The sequence below is a fragment of the Xiphophorus hellerii genome, chromosome 22 (genome assembly GCF_003331165.1).
Source record: "Xiphophorus hellerii strain 12219 chromosome 22, Xiphophorus_hellerii-4.1, whole genome shotgun sequence".
In the NCBI taxonomy this organism is placed as follows: domain Eukaryota; kingdom Metazoa; phylum Chordata; class Actinopteri; order Cyprinodontiformes; family Poeciliidae; genus Xiphophorus; species Xiphophorus hellerii.
In genome coordinates this window covers 18605169-18630479 of record NC_045693.1, presented here as the reverse complement: position 1 = coordinate 18630479, position 25311 = coordinate 18605169, and the positions used below count along the sequence as shown (strand labels likewise).

General features: G+C 40.7%; 1 protein-coding gene across 5 annotated transcripts in view; it reads left to right on the top strand.

Moving 5' to 3' along the window:
- The window catches only part of LOC116713338 (methylated-DNA--protein-cysteine methyltransferase), a 37435-nt gene extending 12188 nt beyond the window's left edge, over positions 1-25247 (top strand). For 3 of the 5 annotated variants that reach the window (XM_032553476.1, XM_032553477.1, XM_032553478.1), the window contains exons 3-5: positions 4465-4625; positions 10774-10913; positions 14024-14890. In XM_032553476.1, the coding sequence (XP_032409367.1) occupies positions 4465-4625; positions 10774-10913; positions 14024-14185 (463 nt within the window). In that variant the 3' untranslated portion in view covers positions 14186-14890. Of the gene's footprint in view, positions 1-4464; positions 4626-10773; positions 10914-14023; positions 14891-23171 lie in introns of those variants that run through there. The other 2 variants (XM_032553480.1, XM_032553479.1) reach the window with 2 other exon arrangements.
- Positions 25248-25311: the final 64 nt, after the last annotated feature.

The following is a 25311-nucleotide window of genomic DNA, read 5'->3' as shown; positions in this document are numbered from 1 at the left end:
ATAATAATCAAATAATATATGTTTTGTCTTTACAACAGTTAAATCCGCCTTACAATTGCTGACCAACTTCTCCATGTTCCCACTGGTATTTAAAACAAATAAATAAATAAATATATGCATATATACAGTATATATATTCAGTGATTATCTCTAATGCTATAATGCCTCCTTCCCATTACCCAAATCTTTAGCTCCTTCCACAGACTCCCTATGAGATTCAAATTGAGTCTCTGATTGGGCCACTCTGAAATATTAATATTACTTCCAGTCAAAGGTAAAATAAACAAGATTACCCCAAGATTACCCAAGTTGTTAATCAGCTTATATTAGTGTACCTCAGGGTTACTCTGAAGAAAATAACAGAAAATAGTTTTAATGTTGTGACTACAAAGAGTTGACTTAAAACTTACTACTTATTTTAACAGGCCATGTTAAATAAAAAACAATGCCTTAGTAAATATCAAATATAATAAATATGTGTCATTATTATTTATTTTGTGATATTGCAATATCTAGATAATTTTACTCAAAGTAAGAATCTCAATTCAGTAAGAATCTCAATTCAGTAAGAATCTCAATTCCATCCATGCATACGTTCATTACTTAAGCAAAACAAGGACAAAGTTTGTATTTCTTACTTTATTTCAGAAAATAATGCCAAATTTCATGTAAAAAGGCTCGGTAATGTGCCAGTCTGGCCTCTTTAAAGACCATATGACGAGGGTTGACTGGTGATGCACTGAAGCGTCTGGAAATGTTGCAGGAGCTCCATCTTCCACAGCCCATATGCTCTTTAAAAACAATCCCCCGTTGCACCAAGAGGTGACAGACTTCAGCTCCACTGATGTTGTTCCTTTTTCACTTATTTATTTATATTTGCTGTTGTTTATCAACCATAACATGTCCTGCATTACATTAAGTTTTACCACTGTCAACGTTGTGTCGCTGAGGCAACTTTTAAAGCGAAAGGCGGAGAGGAAAAATTAGCTACGGTGACAAGTCTGAAGTGCGAGCAGGGGAGGGGGTCAAAGGTGCCAAGCCTTAAGCAAAGGTGCACCAGCCTTTGTCCGGTAGATTGTAAGGGCCTGCGGGTCCAACAGGAACATTTCCACACACAATATCCCCGAGCTGTCAGTGTGCAGCGTCTGGAACATCCTCTCAGAGAGAAAGAGGAGATGTGGAGGGGTAGAGGAGGAGGTAGAGGTGGGAGGATGCGAGTTGGTGGTGGTGGGGTAGAAAGGGAACGGTGGCCTGGAGATCCTAGCTGAGAGAAAGTAGGCGGGGGGGCGCGGGGTGGTGTTGGGGAGCCAAAAGAGCTGGTGTGGGAGGACAGAGAAATAGAGAGGGGGCGAAATGAGGAGGGAAAGCTAGGGGGGAAGGAGGAGGGAAGGGATAGAAAGGAGAGACAATGACAAGTAGGGGCTGGCTGGGCACTCACCCATGCCGACAGAGATTGCCATGAGCCATGGCCATTGTTTGAGTGGGTCTCAGCGCAGAGCCCGCTGGTGGGTTTCCGAGTTCTCCACCGCTCGGCTATAAACTGCTGCGAGGTTTATTTAGAAATGAGAGTATTTACACCTTTTACTGTATTTACACCCACTGTTAAACGGCACCCAGGAGATTTCCATCACACAGCCACAAACTAGCAGGCAGAGCGGCCCTCTGAAAACTGACCTGCTCAGTCATAACACTCCAGTAAACCTCGGCTTCACATGTCCAATATAAAACGCTGCTCAAACTGTGACCTGCAGAAGTGTAAAAACACTTTAGGGCCACGTTGTTACGGCAGGCGGGAGGGAGACAGCCTGTGTGTTTAACAAAGTAAATGTCTATTATTAATACCGTACAGGATAAGCCAATTTTTAAAAAAAAGGGGGGCACTTAAATGGCGATATTATTTATTTATAAGTCCTGTACACCAGTTAATGGAATTGGCGGCCTGCTTTAGAATCCGCAACACAGCTTGAGGTCCACTTTGGAGTAATGCACATGCTAAGAGAGGACCTTCCCAATAGGGTCTTTAAGTGTCAAATATGGGTCAGCCTGCTTGCGTTGACCTGGGGGGTGGTCAGCAGCAGAGAGAAACTCAGCTGTTAAGTGATGCCAACTCAACCATCGGCAAATTCCTCCAAGCATCTACTCATGCTAAGATGCACGTCCAAGTGCAGTTCTGTACTGGCCAGCTCCGGTTTGTCCAAAAAGAAAAAATAAATAAATCCATTTATTCTTGTCATGAACTCTAAACAAAGCCCAAGCAGAGTTGAAACGGTTGTTAAGGCTTCTAACTTTTTCTGACTATTTCTAAAACCCCCCTTTTTTGTTGTAGTTATTTTTGAAAAACTATCTGTACTGCTTCACAAACTCTGCCCCTTGTGATTCCTCTTTCACTTTGTGCAATACACATACACACACTTAAAATCTGTTGTGAGACATTTCTGGATTTCTTCATGTTTTGCTCCAGTTTTTTGGCTTGCGGCTGCAGTTTACCTGCTGCTTTTACAGTGGGTAAACCTGTAAGTGTTAATGCCTTACAAAATATTCATGCCATTGTCATTTATTGAACAAAGTAGTGCAAATTTACACAGTGGAAAATGAAAAATAGATGTTTGGAATAAACCTGAATAAAACTTTTTGTCATTCTTTTTTATCCAAGTCATACCACTCATACTCAATTACAAACAATATTTCTTCATTACTGTTAAGTTGAAAATTAATTGTCTGACCAGAGCACCTTCTCCTGCATGCTTACAGTGTCCCCTGCAAGTAAATTTCAGTAAATTAGAATATTCAATCCCATTCAATTTACCCTTTGTAATTCAGTTCTTTTTCTTAACTCCATATTTCTGCCTATTACCTATAAAAAATGTTTTTTTATTGGTCTGATATAATATTCAAAGCCTAAATGTCATGTTCTAATTAGTTGTAAGTGGAAAATCATAATTAGCAAAAATATGTGTTTGAAAACATCAGCCTGTGTGCAATTAATCTATACCTCGTGTTTACTCACTGAATTGACTTTCTGAAATAAATAAACTTTTCAATAAATACAGTGAACTCCCAGTATTCGCAAAGGTTAAGGACCATAATCACTTGTGAATGGTTAAAATCTGTGATTACTTTAGACCCTCAAAACGCTTATAACTGCCTGTTTTAATTGTTTAAATATACCTTAATATGCATAAACACTCACAGAGTAAATCATTTTGGCAGTACGACAGAAAATAATATCTACACTCTTCCTTACTTCCGCTCTTGAGGGCACAGCCAATCAGTGCCAAGAAAAGCATAGCTAATGGCTTGGCTGTTTAGCAAGCACCAGCCAATGGCTTATCAAGTGGCACTGTGTCCACTTATTTGAGCTTCCCAAGCATTTTCTTTAGAATATTTTAGATATGCATTATGCACTAATATATCTAAAATAACCCTAACTCTATTCTAGTATTCCAGCCCTTCCACCTTATTTAGCTGAAAATAAGACTCCAACTTATTTCCAGCGAATAACTTGGAGTCCCATTCCACAGAAACATCTGTGTTTAGGTGGGGCTCCACTGCACTCTGATTTATTGAGATGCCCCTGAGATGCAAACAGGACATATTATAGCTGTCTTCAGCTCTTTTTCCCCACCATTCTTTTATAAAAACAGATTTGTGTAGCATACACGTTGTGATTGTCCAGTCAACAGATTCTCCCACCTGTGCGGTGGATTACTGCAGCTCCTCCAGAGTTACAGTGGAACTCTTGGCTGCTTCTTTAAATACCGTAATCTTCTTTTCACACAGACTGTCAGTTTGTGTGATCGCCACGTTTTGATGGGTTTGCAGTTGGCCCATACTCAGATGATGGATTTAACAGAGCTGTTTAAAGATGTTGAAAGCTTAGGATTTGTTTTCTAACTTTATTGCTGACCTATTTCATGTGTCCCTTTGTCTTAATTATGCTGGATATTCATCAATTCATCAGAGCACAACTGTGATTAAGCTACACACAATTGGGCTCCATTATTGATTAGGCGACTACTGAAGAAAGTTGGTTACTCTGGTGTTTTCATGTGGGGTGTCATATCCAAGGAGGAATTGATTCAAATTCACACCACACTTTTCAGATTTGTATCTGTAATAAAAATGAAAACCTCACAGTTATATAATACTATACTACTGTTTGTTCACCTGCCATGTAAAATCCAAATAAAACACACAAGAGGTTTGTTATTGTAATGTGACAAAAAGTTCACATAGTGTTAAAGCTTCCTTGGCAGTGTGCAACTTTAGATTTTAAGCACGTCTCAATTAACAGCTTAAGTTTTATTCTGCATATAATGCCATCTTCCATCTGTGTCGTATGTTACTGCACTCCTGTGACTTTTTTTTCTTTTTTTTAGCACCGTTCAAGCTATAGCTGGGGTGGTATGATTGCTCCTCTGATCCCCATCTTACTTCCCTTGTCCTGCCTTACATCCCTCCCAGGAGCAGCGAGGCCCCCCTGAGCTGCGTGGTCACCGATAGCCCAGCAGAAACGAGCCCCGAGATGCAGCGCTGCGTTGAATGGCTCCAGGCGTACTTCACCGAGCCGCAGACCGCTGGGAGTCTCCCGCTCCCTGCCTTTCACCACCCCGCCCTGCAAGGAGGTCTGTCATGGATAAATATTTGCAGAGCCGTGACTGGGATCAGGCTTTCACTCTTAATTGTCAGTTACATCACTTACACTCACTGGCTCACTGTGTTATAATGAAGTATTTTATGGCTGAGAGGGAGAGTGGAGGAAAGTGGGTGGTGTGTGCGTGTGCGTGTGTGTGTGTGTGAGCGGCGGAGAGAGAACAGAACACAGAGCTGTAACTTGGTTCAGTAATCTGTGGCAGCTCTTACCACGCGTGTTAGTCTTGGCAAGCTTTTTCATGATTCTTGGCACATTCTTTGAAACTGATCGAATTCCACTCTTGACATTTTCAGACAGGAAGCTTTCTTTTCTTTTTCTTTCTCTGTCTTTTTTTTTTTTTTTAGATGAGAACATGTGAATGGTGGTAAAGTTTGAATGAGCTTATTGTTGGCTTGATCAGTCACTTAGGGTGTGTAAAAAGCGGCCTAGAAAACTGGACAATTAGTGTTCTTGTAGTGGGACGTTGTGCTTGTGGAGTTAGTGATAGAGAAGCTAAAGGACAAAAATGAAGATTTAATTATCTCTGGTGCTTTTAAAGACAATGATTTTGTTGCCTAGCAAACTTTTAAAATCAAATTAAAGTCAGTGCATTGGTCAAAACAAATTAATACAATGTTTATAATTATTCAGGTGTTGCCGCAGATTCTCAATGAGACTTCACTTACTTTGAGGCACATTAACACATAAATATGCATTGATTTAAACCCCCTCATCGTATCTCTTACATATGTTTTGGGTCACTGTCCAGTTTACAGCCTCTGATAGGTTTTATTGCATTACTCTTCTGGTTTATGAAAAGCATGTCACAGCATGATGCTGCCACTGCAATAATTTACAGTTGATGTCCACTGTGTTAGTTTTTCACCAGACATAGTATTTTACATTTACAATTATTGTTCTTTCAGTGAGTATTTGTGTTTGCAAAGTAAGTGACAGAAAAGATGAATAAGATATTTTTTTTTGTTTTGAAGACACTGTAATTTTGTTACACGACAAACCTAAACATAGACATCAAATAAAAAGTCAGTGCTGTTTTCACAACAACTAAGAATCTTTTTTTATGTTATTTTACTGAGGCGCTTATCATATTTTAACTTAAGGATTTTCAGACCAGCTCACTTAGCCCCACATGCACACATACATGGAGAAGAAAAACCCTAATATATGCATTTAACAATTGTGGCTCCCTTCCCCTGCAATCAGGCCTTAGTTGCTCTCTAATTTCATGCAGATCTGCGGTGCTTGAGTGATGGCATTTTCAATGAGCAGGTACTCCGTCGAGACCCTGTATACAGCTATGAGTCCCACGCTCCCGCAAAGGCAATGCAGAAAATACATCAGGACCAATTACGATATCAACTTTCAGTGTGATTCCCTTCGCCACCAAGTGCTTGTGTACCAGCCCTGGGCTCTTTCAAATCGCATCTCATCTGAAAGTCTTTGGGGTTTTAATTAAATTTCAGGATAGATGGAATTCTTCATTAGTACCTGATCTGAATAGGTGATTGTGCCGTGTTGCACCTCTTCCCCCCACTCGTCTTTTGTTTTGGGGCTCCATAAAATGCAAGGTTTAGTCTCTCAGTAGTCAGAACCAGAGGCCAAACTAGTGGAAAAATGTTAAATGTGTGCATCAGGAGTATTTGTCTTTTGAGGGTAAAGAAAAAAAAAAACACATATAAATATATATATTTTTTTGTGTGCGTGCAAAAAATTTATGAATTGATTTTGCCTTTATGGAGCATAAATTTCTCTTTAACAAGTCATACTGTTGCCACTAGTCTCCAAGAAAGAAAGGGATATAAAAAACAAGTATAATCAGGTTATTACAATCTGTGACAACCAACTTTTTGTTTGCTCAGTTATCTTTGGGGAGAACCTGAACGCGACAGCGCTCTCGCAGCACTTGTCATGTAATATTGAGTTGTGACCTTCACTTGAAGTGTTGCCATGTTTATTTACACATTTCTGACAAAACAAGCCACTTTTCATATTAGCTGTCACGGCATACCTGAGAAACAGAGGTGACATGAAAGGAGATTCAAGGCGCAGTTCCCTATATCGTCTGACTGTCACACACAACATCACACGGAAGTTTGGCCAACAGGGGTAAAGGAATGGTGAGAGCCTGCGCGTGTTACGCTCAGTTAGCTCCAGCATGTGTATGTGCGGGGGGGTGCGCGTGGGCATGTATGGGGTGTGTGTGTGTGTGTGTGCGCTCGCATTTGCTCCCTCAGAAAACCACAGACGCCAACGTGGGTTCTTAAAATGATGCATATTCTTATCTCATTAATTATACATCCATATGTAACAGACGAGAGGATCTTAGTCTCGGTAAGCGGCACGGGGAATGTGCTGGGAGGGGGGCCAGGCAAAGAGGAGGCGGGGGGTGGGGGGAAGGGCGCTCTTCAAAGCCCAAATGACTGTGTTCCTGCAGGAGCCTCAACCTCCCCCTGTGCACAGCGCAGGGCGAGATGAGACACTCACCAGGACTCGCCCCTGTGATGTGGAGAGGAATTAGGGAAATGAACGTTTTCAGAATATCGAATAATCAGAGAATCATCAGCACCCCGTCAGCCTTCAAAAGTATGGATCCCTTAAGACTCAAGAGACACTTTGACTGGGAGTCAAAGTCTTCCCTCCCATTAGACACAAAGGATAATGAGGTAGCTGCATTTCCACTATTGTCTTTTTGCTCTCTCACAAGCATGTAAGAGGTGACTGTCAGCTGGAGGTCGTCTCTCCAACTCTGTCATTAGCGGGGCTGATGGAAATCAGTTTACAGCTTTCTATTTTTCCTCCTCGAGATTGCTCTCGTATACAAAATTATGAGCAAATCAATCATATATGTCAATATCCTCATAATCACTAGATGCATTCGATTTTTCTCCGAGTAAATCCGTCTCTGCCTCCGCAGCAGCCCCATCACCTGGCCTCACTGCAGGTAATGACCTGTGACATGATTATGGGCCGCGTGTAAACATGTAAGTGGTTTCCCTCAAGTTTTATTTAAACAATTGACATCACTGCACTCTGATCTAAAGAGGGTCCTGACCTCAGACACACCGTATTAGGCTCTTTATGAAGTATGGGGCTGGGGGACCGCTCTCTGAATCACTGCTGGTCACCTTGGGCGACCTGCATGAAGTGTCTGTCACAAACACTGATGAGGGCAAAGTTCTTTAACCTCTGTATCTGCAGATGAAAGAACAGACACTTGTTTTCCAGCCCGACCTGCTCTGAGAAACAGGATTCGTGCAGAAGTGTTAGGAGCAGAGATGGACTGGTCAGGCTTTTCTTCGCTTCATTCTGATTCCCTCTTTTCTGGTTGGTCTGATCTCCCTGTTTCAATGTTATTTTAATCCTAGAACTATTTCAAATAAAATTTCTTAGAGTAGCTTTGAAGCAAACTGAAAAAGAAAGAATTGCAAGATTATACATTTTTTTGCATCAAAGTAAAAAATACTGTAACCTTCAACTGATGTTTGGTTAAACTCCGAACAAAGTGTGTCAAAGCACATGTCGTAGGTTGATGTTCTTACAAAACTAAAATTGTGCAAGTTCTTAGTTTTCAGACATTTCACAATATTCCTGGCCAATAAATTGGTACATCACTAGTTACAGGATTTCTTTAAGGTTTTTAAGATGGAAGTAAGGTGATAGGATATGTTTGTTCTCTGATTTACTGAGGAGTTTAGTCATTATGCTGTAACAAAACCAGCTATCTACAAGGTGCATGAGCTCGCCTTAAGAATGTGTTTTGTATGTTGTTGATGGGGTGTTGAGAGGTGACTCATTTGTTTTTATAACCAAGTATTTTCCTTGTTTTCTAATAAATTGTTCATGCAAACTTTTTGTATGAAAAGTCCTTTAAAAATACAGATTATTTGATGATAATAAAAGGATACAATTAGCTGTGCTGGAAAGAATAAATTCACATTTTTATTTCAATTTCAATGTAGACTCCAAACCTTCAGAAAAAAACATCACAATAAAACAAAACAACAATTAAACAAAATATTTTATCACATTCCACAGCTTCCCAAAGTAAAAAAAAAAAAAATCCAAATCCATTTCAAAATTGGATTGTCGTGGAATTTTGTTCAATATGTGGAAATAATCTTACAAGCATGGGTTTCTCTAACCTTTCCAATGATGTTGCATTGAAACAACAGTGATGGAGAGACTGTGTTGGTCGCAGCAGCTTTTTATTTGTCTGGATCTGACACTTTATAAACTTTCCAAAACTGTCACATACATGTCAGATCTTTTGTGATTGGACTGCAAAATGAAGTTGGTGAAAAAAAAATTGTCCCTTAAATTTAAGACCCACTACTAGCTCCTTTTTTAGAGGGAAGTGTATATTCATATCTTGCTTAAAAGCAAGGATTTTCATAGTAGTTAAACCAATCAACAAGAAAGTTTGGGGAGGTGATTTAGTTATGTAGCTAAAGTGTAAAAGTACAGTTTTAGTTGACAATGTCATGTTAAACTTCTTTAAACTATTTAACAAATCAAAAATAAGTTGTAAGTAGGATATTTCTCATAATACATGTCAGTTCTTAAATTGAAATCACAGTGGTGTTAAAAAAGTCTTAAAATGAACTTTCTTAAACACATTAAGCGTGTCGTAACTTGTTTCCAGGGCGACGCAGACCTTGTTTCGTTTGCCCGAAAAGTTTGCATCAACAGGGATTTGTCGTCACCTCATTCTGGGCAGACATTCGTCTACCCATCAGTGGCAAAGCAATATCAGTATTCACCGCAGACATCATCACGAGGCCAAATCTGAGCTACAGGAGGGAGAGTGAAAAGCATAAAAAGGAAAAAAAAATTATTTTTTTTTTTTTAGGGGGTGTATCTTATCTCCTCACAACATTAAGGCTGTCTGCGTAAGAGCCCGTCATCTCGTTGACAGCGTGATTATTACCTGAAAAATTATTAAACAGTACCTACGGGCCTTGTTCAAGACAAAGAACTCACATGGGTGTGCATCAATCAAACGTATCCCCTTTAGGTTTTACACTTATTCCCCCCAGTTTAGGCAAATTGCCTTGTTCGCGTGGCTTTGTGTAGCAGAGAGTGACTATAAGGTAGCAAGGGAGCCTGGGGAGCAAAGGATGTTCGCTCTGTAGAAGAGAGACAGGGGTGTGACATGTTTTCACACAATGCCAATTTAGAGGGATTTCACATAGATCAGTTGTCATGTGCTCTCTTAGACCATATAAATGAGAGAGAATGGGAGATCACTAATTGAATTTTCATGGCGGAGTACATGTGTATACTAGACGAATTTCACCCAGTCTTGATAACGAGACTATTGTTCCCCTTCTTGTCCTGTGTGCAAAAAAAGAGAAAAGTGTTTTTCCACTCGCTACACAAGCTGAGTGCATCAGTGTCTCAAGCGTTCGAGACGCTTCAAATACTTTTCCCTTTTCTTCAGCAATCGGAGCTAGACAAACATGCCTCTCAGTCACTGCCCGGTAATCCAGAAAAAAAAAAAAGATAATACTGCTGCTAAAGTGCTAATGAAATCAAAGCCGGTAATATGGTCGGTTAAGCTGCGGATGATTTGAGGAATTCCGCCATTTAAGTGAAGATGATATAATGAATCTACTCTGAATAGAAAGCAATTAAAAGGACAAATTGGTCTGATTAACCTCAAAGTCATCCCACTGCCACAAATGGTTTTTGCAACATTCAAATTATTATTATTAAAAATCTGGAGCAGATTTGCAGTCTTTTTGGCCCCTCTTAATCCTTTTAAATGAAGGAGCGAACTTTTTTAATTTTAGCTGTGACCTTTCCGAAGCATAACCTAGATTTTTCTGCCATAGGAATAATTTTCTCACGTCTGCTTGTGTAGCATGTTAATACTGGTTCTAAGGTCAAAGAGGGGAGACTTCTTCGTATTTAGTTTTTAATGAGTGCTGTAAGGAATAAAGAGAGACAGACATCCCGGTATACAGCAAGTGTTTTAATCAGGCATATTCACACTTTCTGTTTTGATTGAAAAGAGTTCCATCAGCGTGCGACGCTTCCTCTTGTTATCAAATCTCTGCCAGATTTAATCTCACCTTCTCTTTTCTCTTTTCTCCCCTGTCCTCTGCCGCGTGGCGAAGATGCCTTCACCAGCCGCGTGCTGCAAGTACTTCTGAGGGACGTGAAGTTTGGAGAGACGGTCTCGTATAAACGCCTCGCCGAGATGGCGGGAAACCCCAGAGCGGTGCGGGCGGTGGGAGGGGCCATGAGGAGGAATCCGGTGAGTGTGGATGACATTGATTGACAGGCTTCCATCATTACTTAATTTATTCAAGCCAAAAGGGACAGAAAATGGTTTTTATCATGAAGCTATCTGTTGTGAACAGAACAAATAATAATAATAATAAAAAAATGGTTTGTTAATTATTTCTTAAAATTTTACAGAAGGTTAAACATGGAAGCTTGCAGCTACTTAAAATGAAATATTCATAATTAAAGAAACCTGGATTTAATAATATATTTTTTGACATAGAAATTTTCCAGGAAAGATTATGCTGAACATTTCACTTTAGACATAAAAAAATTAAGTGCTTAAAGTTATTAAGTCCATATTTAAGGTGCCATTTACACGTAAAAAATGAAAGAACGCAGGAGTTAAATCGTTCTTATTATATGTGATCTACATTGTTAACACAGCATATGTGAAAGTTGTCTAATTTTATTTAAAATGCTGTACAACAAAACCCTTTCTATTGTTTTTACAAAGCACATTTAAATTATTGCTATTATTACATATAAGCACAAGTATAAATTTAAAATCTATACTAAATACTGAGTTTAGTATTATCTTTAATGGACTTTACTACAGAGTAACATTGAAAATAATGGTCAATTAGACATGGCACTCATAAATGGTGCCTTCCAAAGAGTGATGAGCAGAGCTCCTTTCAATTCCACATGATGACTTTTCATGTTTTGTTTTTTTTTTCCTTTTTTATGACTAAAAATATTTACAAACAGGAAAATTAGTTTTTATGGTACACAAAGACAAAGTGTACTAGCTGGCCTTCCTTCAGAAAACAGTAACAGGTGGGGGAGGAGCAGCATATTAGTCTATGCAGCTGGAAAAAACTCTGGTCACTCCAGCAGTTTCTCTGGCATCCTATCAAAAAGGCTTTTAACCAGAGGAGCGGTATGATAGACAAGTTCTGCATTTTTCAGACTTTGAAACCTCAACGGGCCTGAGCTTAACACTAACTGATTCTAAGACCCATTGTTGTTGTTTCAGCTGTCTGCTGAGATGCCATTTACTCAAAAGCAGTTGTGTAAAAGTTTTCCACAATCCAGGATATTGAATCTTAAACCATAAGTGTGTTCCATCAAATGCAATCGGCACCTCCTGCCGAGAGCAGCCAAGGAGTAAAGCTACCTACAGCACGGTATTTTTTTTTTCGTTTTTTTAAGCCCACACCTTTTTGTTCCTGCTCTCTCCTGTCGGTATCGTTCACCGCAAATCTCCGATTCTTGTAGGAAACCTGGTCCGCATCGTTTTACCCACAAATCCACTGTGTACAAAATGAAAGGCCAGAGGGCAAGTGGTGTGTCTTCTTTTGATCAGACCCTTTGATCAAAGCCTGTTTAACTCTGCCCATGTAGTGCTGTGGGCACCACCGGTGTGCTCCGTGAAGGCAGAGAGCACTTCTTGTGTTATCTCCTTATATGTTCCATAAAACTCCATGTCGAAAAATTGTGTTTATGCGCCGCTTTTCCGTCCGCTGCGGTTTGGAATTTAAATTTGCAGAAAGAAAAAAAGAAAACGAATTAAAACTCTGCAGTTTTTCCAATCAGAATTAGGGATAAAATTGCACAGTTTGGCTCTTGATGCGCCGCATTAAATTCTCTATATACTTTACACTTTTCAGTAGCCAGTGGCAATACTGGTATATAGCTGTATAATAGTGCTCAGCCTCATGTTTTACAGACATTTCTTCCCTTTCGCCAGGGAGGCTGGGAGCCTGAGCCCTTAGCTCCTGATTCAGATCCAGAGTCAGATTGTCAGTGTCAATTACTTGTCAGTAGCACTGCTCCACTCGGGCTTCAGCTGTGAAAAGCTCAGTGTGCTCAATCGATCCTCGCCTCTCTGTGGCACTTCTTCACCAGGATTTGAGTATTGATAAGCCTGGCGTAGTGCTCTTTTTCCCCCCTATGTGAAGAGGCAGATCCGAAGGCCTTGAGGGTACCCCGCTCTCCCTCCAAACCCGGGGAACAGTATTGATCCGAATACGCGAGCAGTATTTCTCTGTCTGCAAGGTTAATCTGGGGGCTCAGAAAGTTTTATTGCTGTTGATATGGAAGAGGGTTTAATGATGGATTTTAACCGAAACACACACTGCTTGTCCAACTTTTCGTATGAAGGGAGCGAGAGTGGAACCATCCATTCGGTGCACAGCTCTGTTAAATTAGAGGGGATGCAGCCAGAGTGCAGCAGTGGTTTGGGATGGGTTTTTTTTTTTTGCTTTGTTTTTTTCCTTTTCCTGTTCGTGCAGCTCGAACAAAACGAGGACATCATTTAGAATATTTTTTAAAAAGAGGCGATTCCAGCGGTTTGCTCCGACGATTACCGCTTTTCTTGTTCCGAATCCACAGTGATCGAAGTGTTTTAGGCTTGCTTGCTTAATCTTTCTCCAGCCATTTAGTTTACAAAGAACTCGGGACCCCCCTGGCAGTCGTCTGCAACAAGAGTAAACGCTTCACTGACTTCCTCTTTTTAATGATCACAGGGTTATCAGATCTTAATGTTGACACCCTCTCGATTGAATATTCATCCTGCTGGTGTTTTTGCCCATTAATTTTTGATTGCTTCTTTGCTTTTCACTATTAAAGAGTAAAAAAAAACAAAAAAAAACATTTATACCCTAAGACTAAGCCATCACCCTGAATGTGGATATGCACAGGATCAAACCAAACAGTTCTGGTGTGGCACTTTGTTTTTTATGCAGCGAGAGAACATGAAAAGTGCAAAATAACTCAGAAAGGTGTAGTTCATATCCTCTGCACGTCGAGTGCTTTTAAGTCACACATTCTTGAATTTATCATGCGCACCTGCTATCAAAATGTTTAAATTATTGATTTGCCGTGACTATAAATGCTAAACTTTGACCGGAAACCTGCAATCTGTGGTAATTTGCTTTTTAAAAAAAAATATTTACCTTTTATTTCCTAGATGAAAAATTTATCTATGCAACTTCTTTTTGATTATAAATCAAACTAAAAAAAAATTACTGATTAAAGAAAATCAACATCCAGCTGTGAAAAGTTACTCTGACATGAGGAAGTGTTGTGAAATTTATGAGATAAACAAAACAAAACAAAACACGTCTATTCCCTCAGAGCGTCACACTTCTCCCTGCCCGTCTGTGCCAGGTTCCTCTACTCATTCCTTGTCACCGAGTCATTTCCAGCTCTGGACAGAGTGGGCCGTACATGAGCGGCAGGGGCGACCATCTCAAACAATGGCTGCTCACCCATGAGAGGCAGAGAGGGGAAGGCTGAAGCATGACAGAGCCCGACTGTCCTTCATTCAGTGTGCACACACGCACACCCACGAAAGCATACCACACACGCACGGGGTTGTTTTATTTTTTCTTTTTTTTTTTTTTAAACACAAAACAAGGCTATAAAGTTAGGCATCTTGGCACAAACTGTGGAACAACTGGAATTACTTGGAAAACCTCACTATAGTTCTTTCTTTTTTAATTTTTTTTTAATCTAAGAATAGAGATGCTGCATTGTTAATGCGATACAGAATTGTTGCAGAATTAGATTGTTGCAAAAATAACTTAAACAGAGAACAGTAGGAATTACAAACATATGCTCCCGTGGGTCCTCATTGCGTTTGCCAGATAGTGCTGGAATGGTTTTTCTAAAGCATTATTATTCCCTTAAAAATATGTCTCTTGCATTGTTGTTGTTGTTGTTTCTTTTTTTTTCTTCCTTAGCAGAATTAGTCTTTGTACCTCTCGTTGGTTTTTTAATTTCCTGCCAAGTGAATGCTTTGTTCGACATCCAGTGATAAAGGCTCAGAATTTTATGGCTACAAAGCTTTGTAGTGAAGCATTTGTTTTGTCTTCATTTAGATCTCATTGTTTGCTCTCGCCTTATAATCCACCTAGAGTGGAGAGATGTCTCATGTGTTATATATACTGTACTCTTCCTCCGTTTCGACATGTTTAAATAAACACATTTCAGAACGACAAATCTGCTCTTTTCATCAATTTCACTTTGTTTAATTTCAGTGCTGGTTTCTTATAAATTGCTCTCTGTTCGGCTCGTTTTTAATTATGCCGTGTGTCTGTTCTTCCCTCGCTGTCTGACTTGTCAGAGCTCCTTCTTTTATTTCTGAGTGGGCTTTTCCATTAGAGGGCAGTACAGAACGGGGAAACAGAAAATCAACATTTCAACCTTGAATTCATCCAGTGCATTTAATCTGTAATTTAAATGTTTATGTGTTATTTTATTATCATCACAACCCCATTTAATCCCTGTGGGATAAATTATTATTTCTTTCTGGGAAAAAAAAGAGAGCATGCGGGGATGCGCGTGTTTAGAGAAAACAGTTGTTTTAACTGAATGTGCCTTGAACTTTTACTTTCTGTGTTTTTCTTTTCTCCCATTGATCCGTTGTTACAGTTACAGTTTGAATTCCTGATTCAACTCACTGTCTTCTGCTCCAAAGTGACCCTAACTCGCTCATAGTTATTCCTCTTCTCTTCAGCCCAGGTAGCCTAATAATCCACCCTCCAAAAATAACCCCGGCTCTAACCTTTACAGAACCAATTCGAGTGGCCCGCCTGCTGAATATATTTGAACTTTGCTGCATTTTTGAATCTTCTTATCCGCCCTGGCTCCGCACGGCTGTCTCTCTCACCGCAGCTCGCCGGACTCAGTTATTCTGCCATTGGAGCAGCATCGCAGCGTAAATGTTGAGGCAGCAGACAGGCAGATGAAGAATGAGACTCAGTCTGTGGTTTCACAGAGGGCTAATGATGCCTGTGGTGACTACAGGCTACAGTCAGCCCCCTAACGAAGGGAGCTGTGACACAGCCACAAGGGGTCCCATTTAAGCCAGGCACACTCTGAAGTGCACTGTAAGCACCCTCCTTTTTTTTTTGCTACTGGCCAAGTAAATTCTATGGAATGCCACGAATTTAGCAACCAAAGCGACTGAAGTCTTTAGAGTTGAGCGGTTGATGTTTTTAAAACAAGTCCGGCATCAAAGCATCAAATATGCTGCCAGTAATTGGTTCTGTAATTTACCCAAAGAGTCCCTCTAACAATTATTCCATCATTATTTGTCAACTTTTTACCATTTTTACTTTTTTTAACTATTTTAACCTACCAATAGATGCATTATAACAATATTTGCCTTATTTTGTCATATTTTCACCACCTTTTTATAATTCAGGCTCAGAGATAAAAAAGAATTAGATTTAAAGAGGCTCATCTACGCTGTTAATCTCTGGGAAACCTTTAATTTTGCCCTCAGACCTGCCTCCCTTTTCACAAAGAGACTGCTGGAGTGCACGTGCGGGCACGCAGGGGCTGCTGTGCATGTGGGTACGTGAGAATGTGGCCATGCATGCTGGTGTGTGTGTGTGCACATGTGCATGTCCATATGTGTGTGGGTGAAGTGGATGATATTGAGTCTGACTTCATAAATCACCCAGACACTGATAAACTCCCCATGCACCCACACACCGCTAATGGGCAACCCTTAAGGAGTGTGAGTGTCTCGTGCGGCGTTTGATTCAACATTTATTAACCCCCTCACACACACGCACACGTGCATGCGTGTTTTCTCTCTCTCTCTCTATTTCTCTCTGTTTCTCTCTCTTTCTCACACACACACGCACACAAGCGACACACACTTATTTGAGCCCCTAAAAGAGCGGGGATATGGTTGGTGGCATCCGTAGCATCAGTGCGGGGTTCTGACCTGGCCGGGCTGTATTAATCATAGCCCAATAGTAGCTAAGATACATTCTGGCTCATACAAGCTGCAGCAGAGACAACAACAACACCCTCTGCATTTCCTAACATTAGTTTCCTTCTCATAACTTATATCCTGTCTCCAACTCCCCGCTTCCCATCTCATATCCTGGCACCCCTCCTCATTATAGAACAATTTTCTGCCCCCACATCAAACACAAACACACTCCGCGCTTCCATCTCCTTCTCTTCATACATGTCGGCTCATAATTCTGCCGTTATCACGACCTGAACCCCTTCGGAACAAGTCCCGATGCTTAGTCCCCCCTCACCACCACCACCAACTCCCACGGCCCCGCCCTGCAGAATTAATGACGCAGCCGCATTGCCGATTTCATAAACAGCCATTCTTCCAGAAGAAGTTTGCGCGCTTAAAATATATAAAGCTACAACTTTCTAGTGCGTGTTAAGCTCAGCTGCAGGCAGCGCGGTCGTGCTGGGGGAGCCAGAGGAGGATCCAGTATGCAGATAGGCAGCCTCCAACACTCAGACAGACAGACATCGGATAGATAGCTGGATACACAGACATTAGACCGGGTTTTTGGCTGCCGTATCGGGTTTCCTCCCCCAGTGTCTGTCTGCCGGGACGGCCTTTCTCTCGGAGGCCCTAACACCAAGGCACCACACAGCCAGCCACGACAGCTGCCACAGCAGCGTCTAATACCAACACACTCCATGCTCCAGCGCTACTACAAAGAGAACCAGCGTTTCAAACATGGCACACTTTGATGCTCTTGTAATGATCTTTGTCTGTTGTTTTGAGACTGAAACCAGGAGGACGTAGGATTCGCATGGTGCCTCCTTTTTTTAATGTTGGTTTCTTGAGAACAAAGAGACTGATCTCTACAGCAGCAAGTTGAAGATTAAATGAGAAAAAAAAAAAAACTCGTGGTATCAGCATGCGACCTTGTGTCAGTGAGAACCCAAGCCTTGGGTTTTTGGGCTCCCTGATTAGGAACGGCTGACGAATGGCCGTACATTACGTTAGAGCGATTACCTTTGAGTGTGCACATATCAATCTGCGACTGTGCAGCGCACTTGTCAGCGTGGTAAGGAGAGTGTCTCAGCCTGGAGAAAGTGCAGGTCTAGCCTTGGTCATGTTGATGGAGGGGCGGCACTTCAGAGGCTCCAGGACCCCATGGCACCAGTCTCCCCAGTCCCCCAGACAGACTGGGAGCATCTGGGCTCTGTCAGCGCCTCTGGCCCCTGCAGACTCCGATCTATATGACGGGAGAGAGGAGTGCAATGGATCAGGCCGAAGGAAAATATGAGCCAGATTCCTCTGCCTCGTGCAAAAGATATTCTGTGCCAGTAAGTGTGTAATGTGGATGTGAGGCAGCATTAAAAGGATTTTTTTTTTTGAAGTGAGACTCTGTTAAAAGGTTATAAGCTGCTAAAATCTTACCTGTACTTGATATTCCTGCTTTTGTTTTCCTGATTAATTAGACCTGCAGGCTAACATGAGACCTAAGTGAACTTAAACCATCTTGAAACAACTTCAGATTTAAAATACATTGTGACTTATGAGAAGACTATTATATACATTTAGAGTAAATTGTCATGTTTGCGTTTGGTGATTTGTTAGACGCTGATGATTATTTACATTGTTATGGAGGTAATAAATGATATAATGTGTTTCCCTTTTATACCACTTTTAAATCAGAAGGTTACTCTGACAAAATAAAATGTTGAAATGACCCAGACTGGGCTGCAAACAAGTTTCCTAAAATCGTCATTTTTATTTATTAAAGCTGTTTTAAACAATAATGTGATTGTAAATGTTTCACAATCCAGTTTCTGTTCTACCAGCGCTGGGAAGTGGGGGTTAAACACTTTTATAGCAGGTTTTACCAACACCACCTGGCAATATTAAAAACTGAACGGTGTTTAAGAACTCAGTCAGAAATGAGTTTTAAGGATCCCGCTAAGAATATCACATTGCAACCTTTTAAAGAGATCAGATCAACATCGGGAAGGTGAGAGACAATGCCTTGGTGTTCTTCTATTGCTAATCCAACTTTGTAAATGTTGACATCCATTGCTTTTACCTTATTTTTCCAGTTGAAGAACTTACTCTGGTGTTTTAAACAGGCTGGTCATAAGACTTGGATTGGCTGAAGCGGTTCTTTTCTCTGGCCCAGTACCAAGTGCTGAAAGAACTCTTTTTTGGGGGTGTCTGGGTGTCAGAGTCAGAACTTGTGATGATGGAAATGCAAAGAGCTAGTTCCTTTAACTCATCAAGATCACTGGTAGTTCAACACCGTCTGAATCTACTTTTTGTTTAACTAACAATTGGTTACTAAGTAAATACGCCCCTAATACAAGCAGGCAACAGTTTAAATATTCAGGATTATCTTCAACCTGAGAGCTAAAGCATAAGCTTCATAATTTATATGCATGACTATTTTAAACAGAAAATGACCACTTTGCTGTTGGCTTATCTTAGACTAGCTAGCTAACTAGATACTTATCTACCTCAGGTAAGATATTAACCACTTATAACATCTCAACAGTATCCCACTTGAAACATCCTATGTATCCCTTAAAGACCCTGATAGCATTAATTTTGCATGGTGTGAAATTGAGGTTATAGATTGGCTCCTAATACTTAAAAAGGCCTGTTTATTAACTGTCCAATTAAGAAATAATTAAAAGCACGGTTCTAAATATGTGCAAAGCTGGTTCTGAGCAGAAACATCAACGTCTGATAGAAATCACTCCAGAGTTCCCTTATGAAAGAGAGTAATGATTTGATCACTCCAAAGCTCTGCCACATGGAAACTGATACACTCACTCGCCAACACTAATTAATCCATACACTAAATTAGGAATATAAATGGTGGTCCCATTTTAACAAGGTCGTTTTTAACTTCTCCCTTTACACTTTAACGGCGTCGGAAAGGAAAAAGAGGAGGGGGAAAAAAAACACAACTCCTATCAATGCGTTTCGCTTATTATGATTGACGATTGATGATTAAGTCCTCCAGCTGACACACACCGCCAAAGCCGGTGAGTTGGAATTGGATGTGACACATACACAGTTCTGCGTGTTAGGTAATTCGTTGACGAGGGGCCAAATTCATTTATGGAACAGCGGTATTGGCAGGCGTGGACACTCTCTGCAAAAACAACGATAATCACAGAGGTTTGGCGCGGCGTGACAAGGACTCTTTAGGGAAAGGCCCTTACACGCTGCTTTGTTGGCCGTCCCTCCCTAAGATGGAGGGAAACATCCGCCGCTTGGTCTTAAGACAAGAGTTGCACTGGAGAGGGTTTTTTTCTTTTTTTTTTTGAGTTAGGTGGTGCTGAATTCAATAAAACAGCTCACACTTTATCGGGTATGTATAGAAATGTACAAAATTGGATTTTGCAGCAGTCCTTCCACTTCCTTATTTTTTTCCCTGATATTGATGAAATAAAGGGTCTGATAAATCCACTGTAATGAAACATGAGGAGGACCCTGTTGCAAGTCATTTAATCTCTTTCCGCATTCTCCATTTTTTCTGCTAATGAGCCTTATTGACAATCAAACAGAAGCTGTCATCCCCCAGGATGCAACACTCCCAGCCCCTGCGTGTTTGTCATAGTGTCCTGGCAATCAGAGCTGCCTGCACGACCAGGCTGGCAGTTAGTGGTTCTCACAGCAGCGCTGCCTGAAAATGGCACACTTCCTGTAGAGTTGCAGCTGCCACCTCTGCTACTTCCATTACTTTCTATAGCATGCAGATGTTGTATCAACATTCCCTGCCAAGGGGACTGCAATAACTGCGAGATTCATGCCATGTTTCAGAGGCACGTCAATTTCTCAAGTGGCACAATTAAAGAGGGAAACACTGTAACAGGTTTTTCACAGGCGCTGAAATCGGAAAAGGGCTTTTTCACTTTTTCACTCTTTTTTTTCTCAAAGGAGGGCTGTTTCATAAGGGTTCAGAAATCCACCCAATTTTTACTGCCCTCTTCCTGAGTTGAGCTTTTCTGTGAGCCTTTGTGCGGCAGACCTGTTGTGACCCACAGCGGATATGGAAATGGGGCTAAGGTTTTATGGGCCAAACGGATTGGACACACTCGAGCTCAGGGGGCATGAATATTGGATGTTATTTCTGCTCCCTTTTTATGTAATCCATTGCCAATACATTATTAATAGATGATATCATATCCAGAACTATACTGGACAAAGCACTACACAGGACTAGTATGAAAGGAGCTCTATATGCTGGAGACTGTGGCAGAAAATACAGTTCAAGTGATATTATTTTATCACTGCAGCCCTGCATGCCTGTGCCAAGAAATCCACACACTGTAATTTGTAGGCTTAGCGAAGTTCATATACAGTCCCTTGCAAAAGTATTAATACCCTTGAGCTTTTTCACATCTTGTCATGTTACAACCATAAACTCCAATGTGTGTGTGTGTGTGTGTGTGTGTTTTGTCTTTTTTAAATCTTGTGATGGGTCAGCATAATGTAATAGAGAAGTGGAAGGCACATGATGTACAAGATTCTAATAGTTCTGCAAAATAAAAGTATGTAAAGTGTCCTGTGAATAGATACTCCGTCCCCTTTAACAACTGCCCTCAGAAGTCATGTAATTTCAGTAAATAATTTTACCTGGTTGCATTTTGAACTAATATGAATCCAGCTAAAAAAATGCAAGGCAGTGCGCCTTCAGGACTGGAGTTGATTAGTGTTAGAAAACATTTGACAAAGTTGTAGAGATTTTTAATGCAGTAGGGTAGTAAAACAATCACCAGAGCTTCGACCATGTTGCAGAGTACTGTCCAGTCACTAAGCTTGTAATGGAAAGAGTATGGAAGAACTGCAAACCTGCATAATTATGTACTGCAGCTCAGGTACTACTAGCTCCATGGTGAAAAGTGGTGGAGCATCATGCTGTAGAGATGGTTTTCTGCAGCTTTTATAGGGAAGCTGGTCAGAGTTGAGGGAAAGATTGATGGCAAATATATATTGTGTTTTATTATTATTTGTAAAAAAAAAAAAAAAATAGTAATCCTTTCAACCAACTCTATGTGGGTTTATCACATAAATCCCAATTAAAGACATGAGGTTCAGTTTATATCACATTACAAAATGTGTAAATTTATAGTTTTGCAGAGCACTGTGCAGGGAAAATATGGTAAACGTTTTATTTGCATCAAGGGGTAAATCTGGCTTTTCTTTTCCTGGTTTGAAATGCCCTGAAACATTGATGAAGTATCAAATGACATGTGAATACAAGTTTAATGGACGCCGAAGCACTGGGATATTTTGCTCCTGCTTCTCGGCTGCAGCGAGTGAAGTGGAAATCTTTGCAAGGATCGAAAAGATTTCCACTTTTCACAAGTTTTCCTTACAAAGCTCACTCCCAGAGTACAGCAACAGGGGAGCGGTGTCTTATCTGATGTTCAGAATCACAGACAGGAGGCTGCTCTAATGTAGGACTGTTAAAAAAAAAAGGACCGGGGAAGAGAGGGGTGGGGGGCATGTCTTATTTTGATTCAAATACTGAATTGTTCAAAAAGGTCAGATTTGCTTCATTTTAAGTTATGGTCTTGGTTCGTACAGTTTTTATGACTCTCAAAAGTGTTCTCTGTCTCGTGCATAAGCTACAGGAGAGTTGCAGCCACTTTTTTTTTTTATGCTTCTGCACTCAGCGGTTAAAACAAATCCCCTCTGTCAAAGAGCAAATCCTTAAAAAGTACTCTTCGGCATTGCCCACCACGCAGAGAAGATAAACCGTCGTCCACCTCCTAGTTTTATGACCTGTCTCGATATTGAGCAACATAATGCCCCCAAGCATGAATGCAAACACCTTTAAGTATACAACTTACATAGGGAGAAGATGCACAAGGTAATAGATATTCTCTTTTTAAGGTCAGTTTGAATTGTTTTTTCTCATGGGAAAGCGCAGGTTGATAAAGAGCAAACAAAACCCTCTTTTCTGAATGCTTGTCCTCCATGGCCTCAATGAAGGTTTCATTCCTTTATATCATCCAGCCCAATTCCCAGCATGCACGGCCATTGTGGCGCTTTCAACTGAAGCTCTCCATTGACTGGCTCATTGTCCGGTCACTCTTTTGTGCCTCGCTATCACCGGAGCACAATCTTTCACCTGAACAGCTCAGGAGCGCACAGCCTGGATGTGGTCACATAAAAAAAAAACAAAAAAAAAAACAAGCGAGTCACCCATGTAGATGCCAGGTTGCTTAATTAACCCGACACTGATGAAGAAATATTTGAAACTTTAAAAACCTCCAGCGATGCTTCTTAATAACGTGGTCATTAGTCATGCTCAGGGTGCCTGCGTCACACAGAGATGTTCAATATTACAGCTTGGGCTTTTATTACTGAGATGACTTTTTCTTTCCCCCCCCCACCCCTTTTCTTTTTTTTTTGAAATATAACAATACACGAGCAGATGTTTGAAGAGTGGCCCTCGGCAACACAAGGCTAGTTAAGATCGATATTGCTTTCAATATTTCTTTCCTTTGACAGATAACCAGTACGGAGGAAAGTCTTGATAAGAGTGGCAACATATGGATGCGGTAAGCTTCGCTTTCTTTTGATTGTGTGACCCCGTGACCCATGCTTCTGTTTGAGAGCAAGGCAGCCACATGGTACGGTGGGGGTCTGTCAGGCTCTGGTTATGGGGCATTATTGACCCAGGATTTATAAATATTTAATGCACACATTAAGATCATGGTGGAGGGTGGCCATTAGAGTTCTCCAATAAAAGAGGCTCTCACGATGATTGAATGGTGTGGCAGAGCTAGTGGCTGTTTGTTGGGTACAAAGAAACCTGCTGAGACTATATATACTGTACCTCCAGCCTGCCTGGCAGGCTTCAGAGCTTTTAAAGCACCCAGCAACTGAGCTAACTTGTCATTTTTTATATATACATTAGGTTTTTTACCCTCTGATTTTAGTCTTTAAAAAGAGGTTTAGTTAAATTGTTATAAGGAATTGATATGTAGCCTACAGTGGATAATTCTTGGCATTTTTTTCTGGTGTAAATCAAGATTGGATGATCCCAGAGCTCAAGGAGTAATAGAAGAGTGGCAAAACCCAAACTAGTGTCCAATGCCCAAAACATGGTAGTGGTTAAGGCAAATCGTATTTTATTATCACATTTTATTAGGTGGTTAGAAAGTGATTATTTACAAAGGAAATAAAGGTTGGAGGCGGTGAGCCACCAGTGACCTTCCTGAGTGAAACATGGACTGAGAACATGTCAGGTTTTTCCAAACTCAGTAACGACCTTAAAGAACAGTAAGGCAGGGTAAAAATAAAATAAAATAGGGTTTGTATAAACCCTATTTATTTGTACTATTTTTGCTTTTTAAACAATTTTATTTTGAATAGTTGTTTAAACTGGACACACCTTACATCACGAGAAAAATCATTTTCCAAAATAGACTCAGGAATAACTATGATTGTTGCCGAGTTAAATTATTCCAAAAATATATTTTGTAATAAATCTAAAGGATGTTTATTAGCTGTCAGTAGCAACACTTATTGCAAATAAAATAGCAAAACATAAAAATCAGTAAAAACGGTTAGAGTATGTTTGCTTTTGTATCAGACAGGTAGCTCCATTCTCCATGTAACTAATCACCAGCTTCACTTTAAACAACCCTCAAATATAATGCAGTTCCATCTAATCTGGTTTTACACAGATAAAGATGTTAATGGAGTTATTTACAGCAGGTACGTAATTAACTGCCTAAAATAATTTAACAGAGCTTCTCCTCAGCAATCCCTATTCATGTTTTGTGCATCTACTTTCTTTGCTGCATTGATTAATTTCGAGTTTGCTTGTTTGTTTTTATTTTAACCCCCCTCCACCCCCACCCTCTAAAAAAAAAAAAACACAAAGCAGAATGCAGAATGCAACGTGATGGATCGAAACTTGTGTATCCGACACAGATAACGCAGGGAGACAGTTGTGTGCACGTTGTTATCAGATGCACCGGGTTATCAGGGAAATTATTTGAAGCCTGCAGAAAATGAAATTGCTGCTTTTGGTGTGTCTGTCCTTTGCACTATCAGCAGCTCCTGGTGGATCTCCTGCACCGCCGAGATCCGCGCATGCCGGCTGGCGTAATAAGCCGCTGATATGCTGATTGCCACTCGGGTTGCTGTCATTTAATTGTGCATTAAAGGCAGACGTGGCCTCGGACAATGGCGCCTTGATGAGAAATTGACATTTTGTGACCTGCGCTCCGCGAGCACTCAGGATGCCAGATAAGATGCTCAGTTGTTTTTAAGGAGAACCACTGTTCTTCCCTCAAACACTTCTATCCTCCTGTTTGACCCACTTGATGAGTATAGATTTCACAGCGCCCCCCTCGCCGTCCCCCCTTTCAGCACTCAAACTATAAGAGGTTCAAAACGATACCAGGCCTTATAGACAAAGGATAACCTTGCTCTTTCAATGTATCGATTCTTTATTAACTAGGTGGCTTAATGCAATGAAATGAGGGATTTGAATGAGCCCCATTTGGGGTGCTTTGAATAAAAAAAGCTTGCACTGTTTATGAATGACTACAATGAACCTTTGAAGCACCACAGATGCAGGATGTGCTCACACAGAGACCAGTAGAAACAAATTCAGAATGCTTCGCTGAAAGAATAT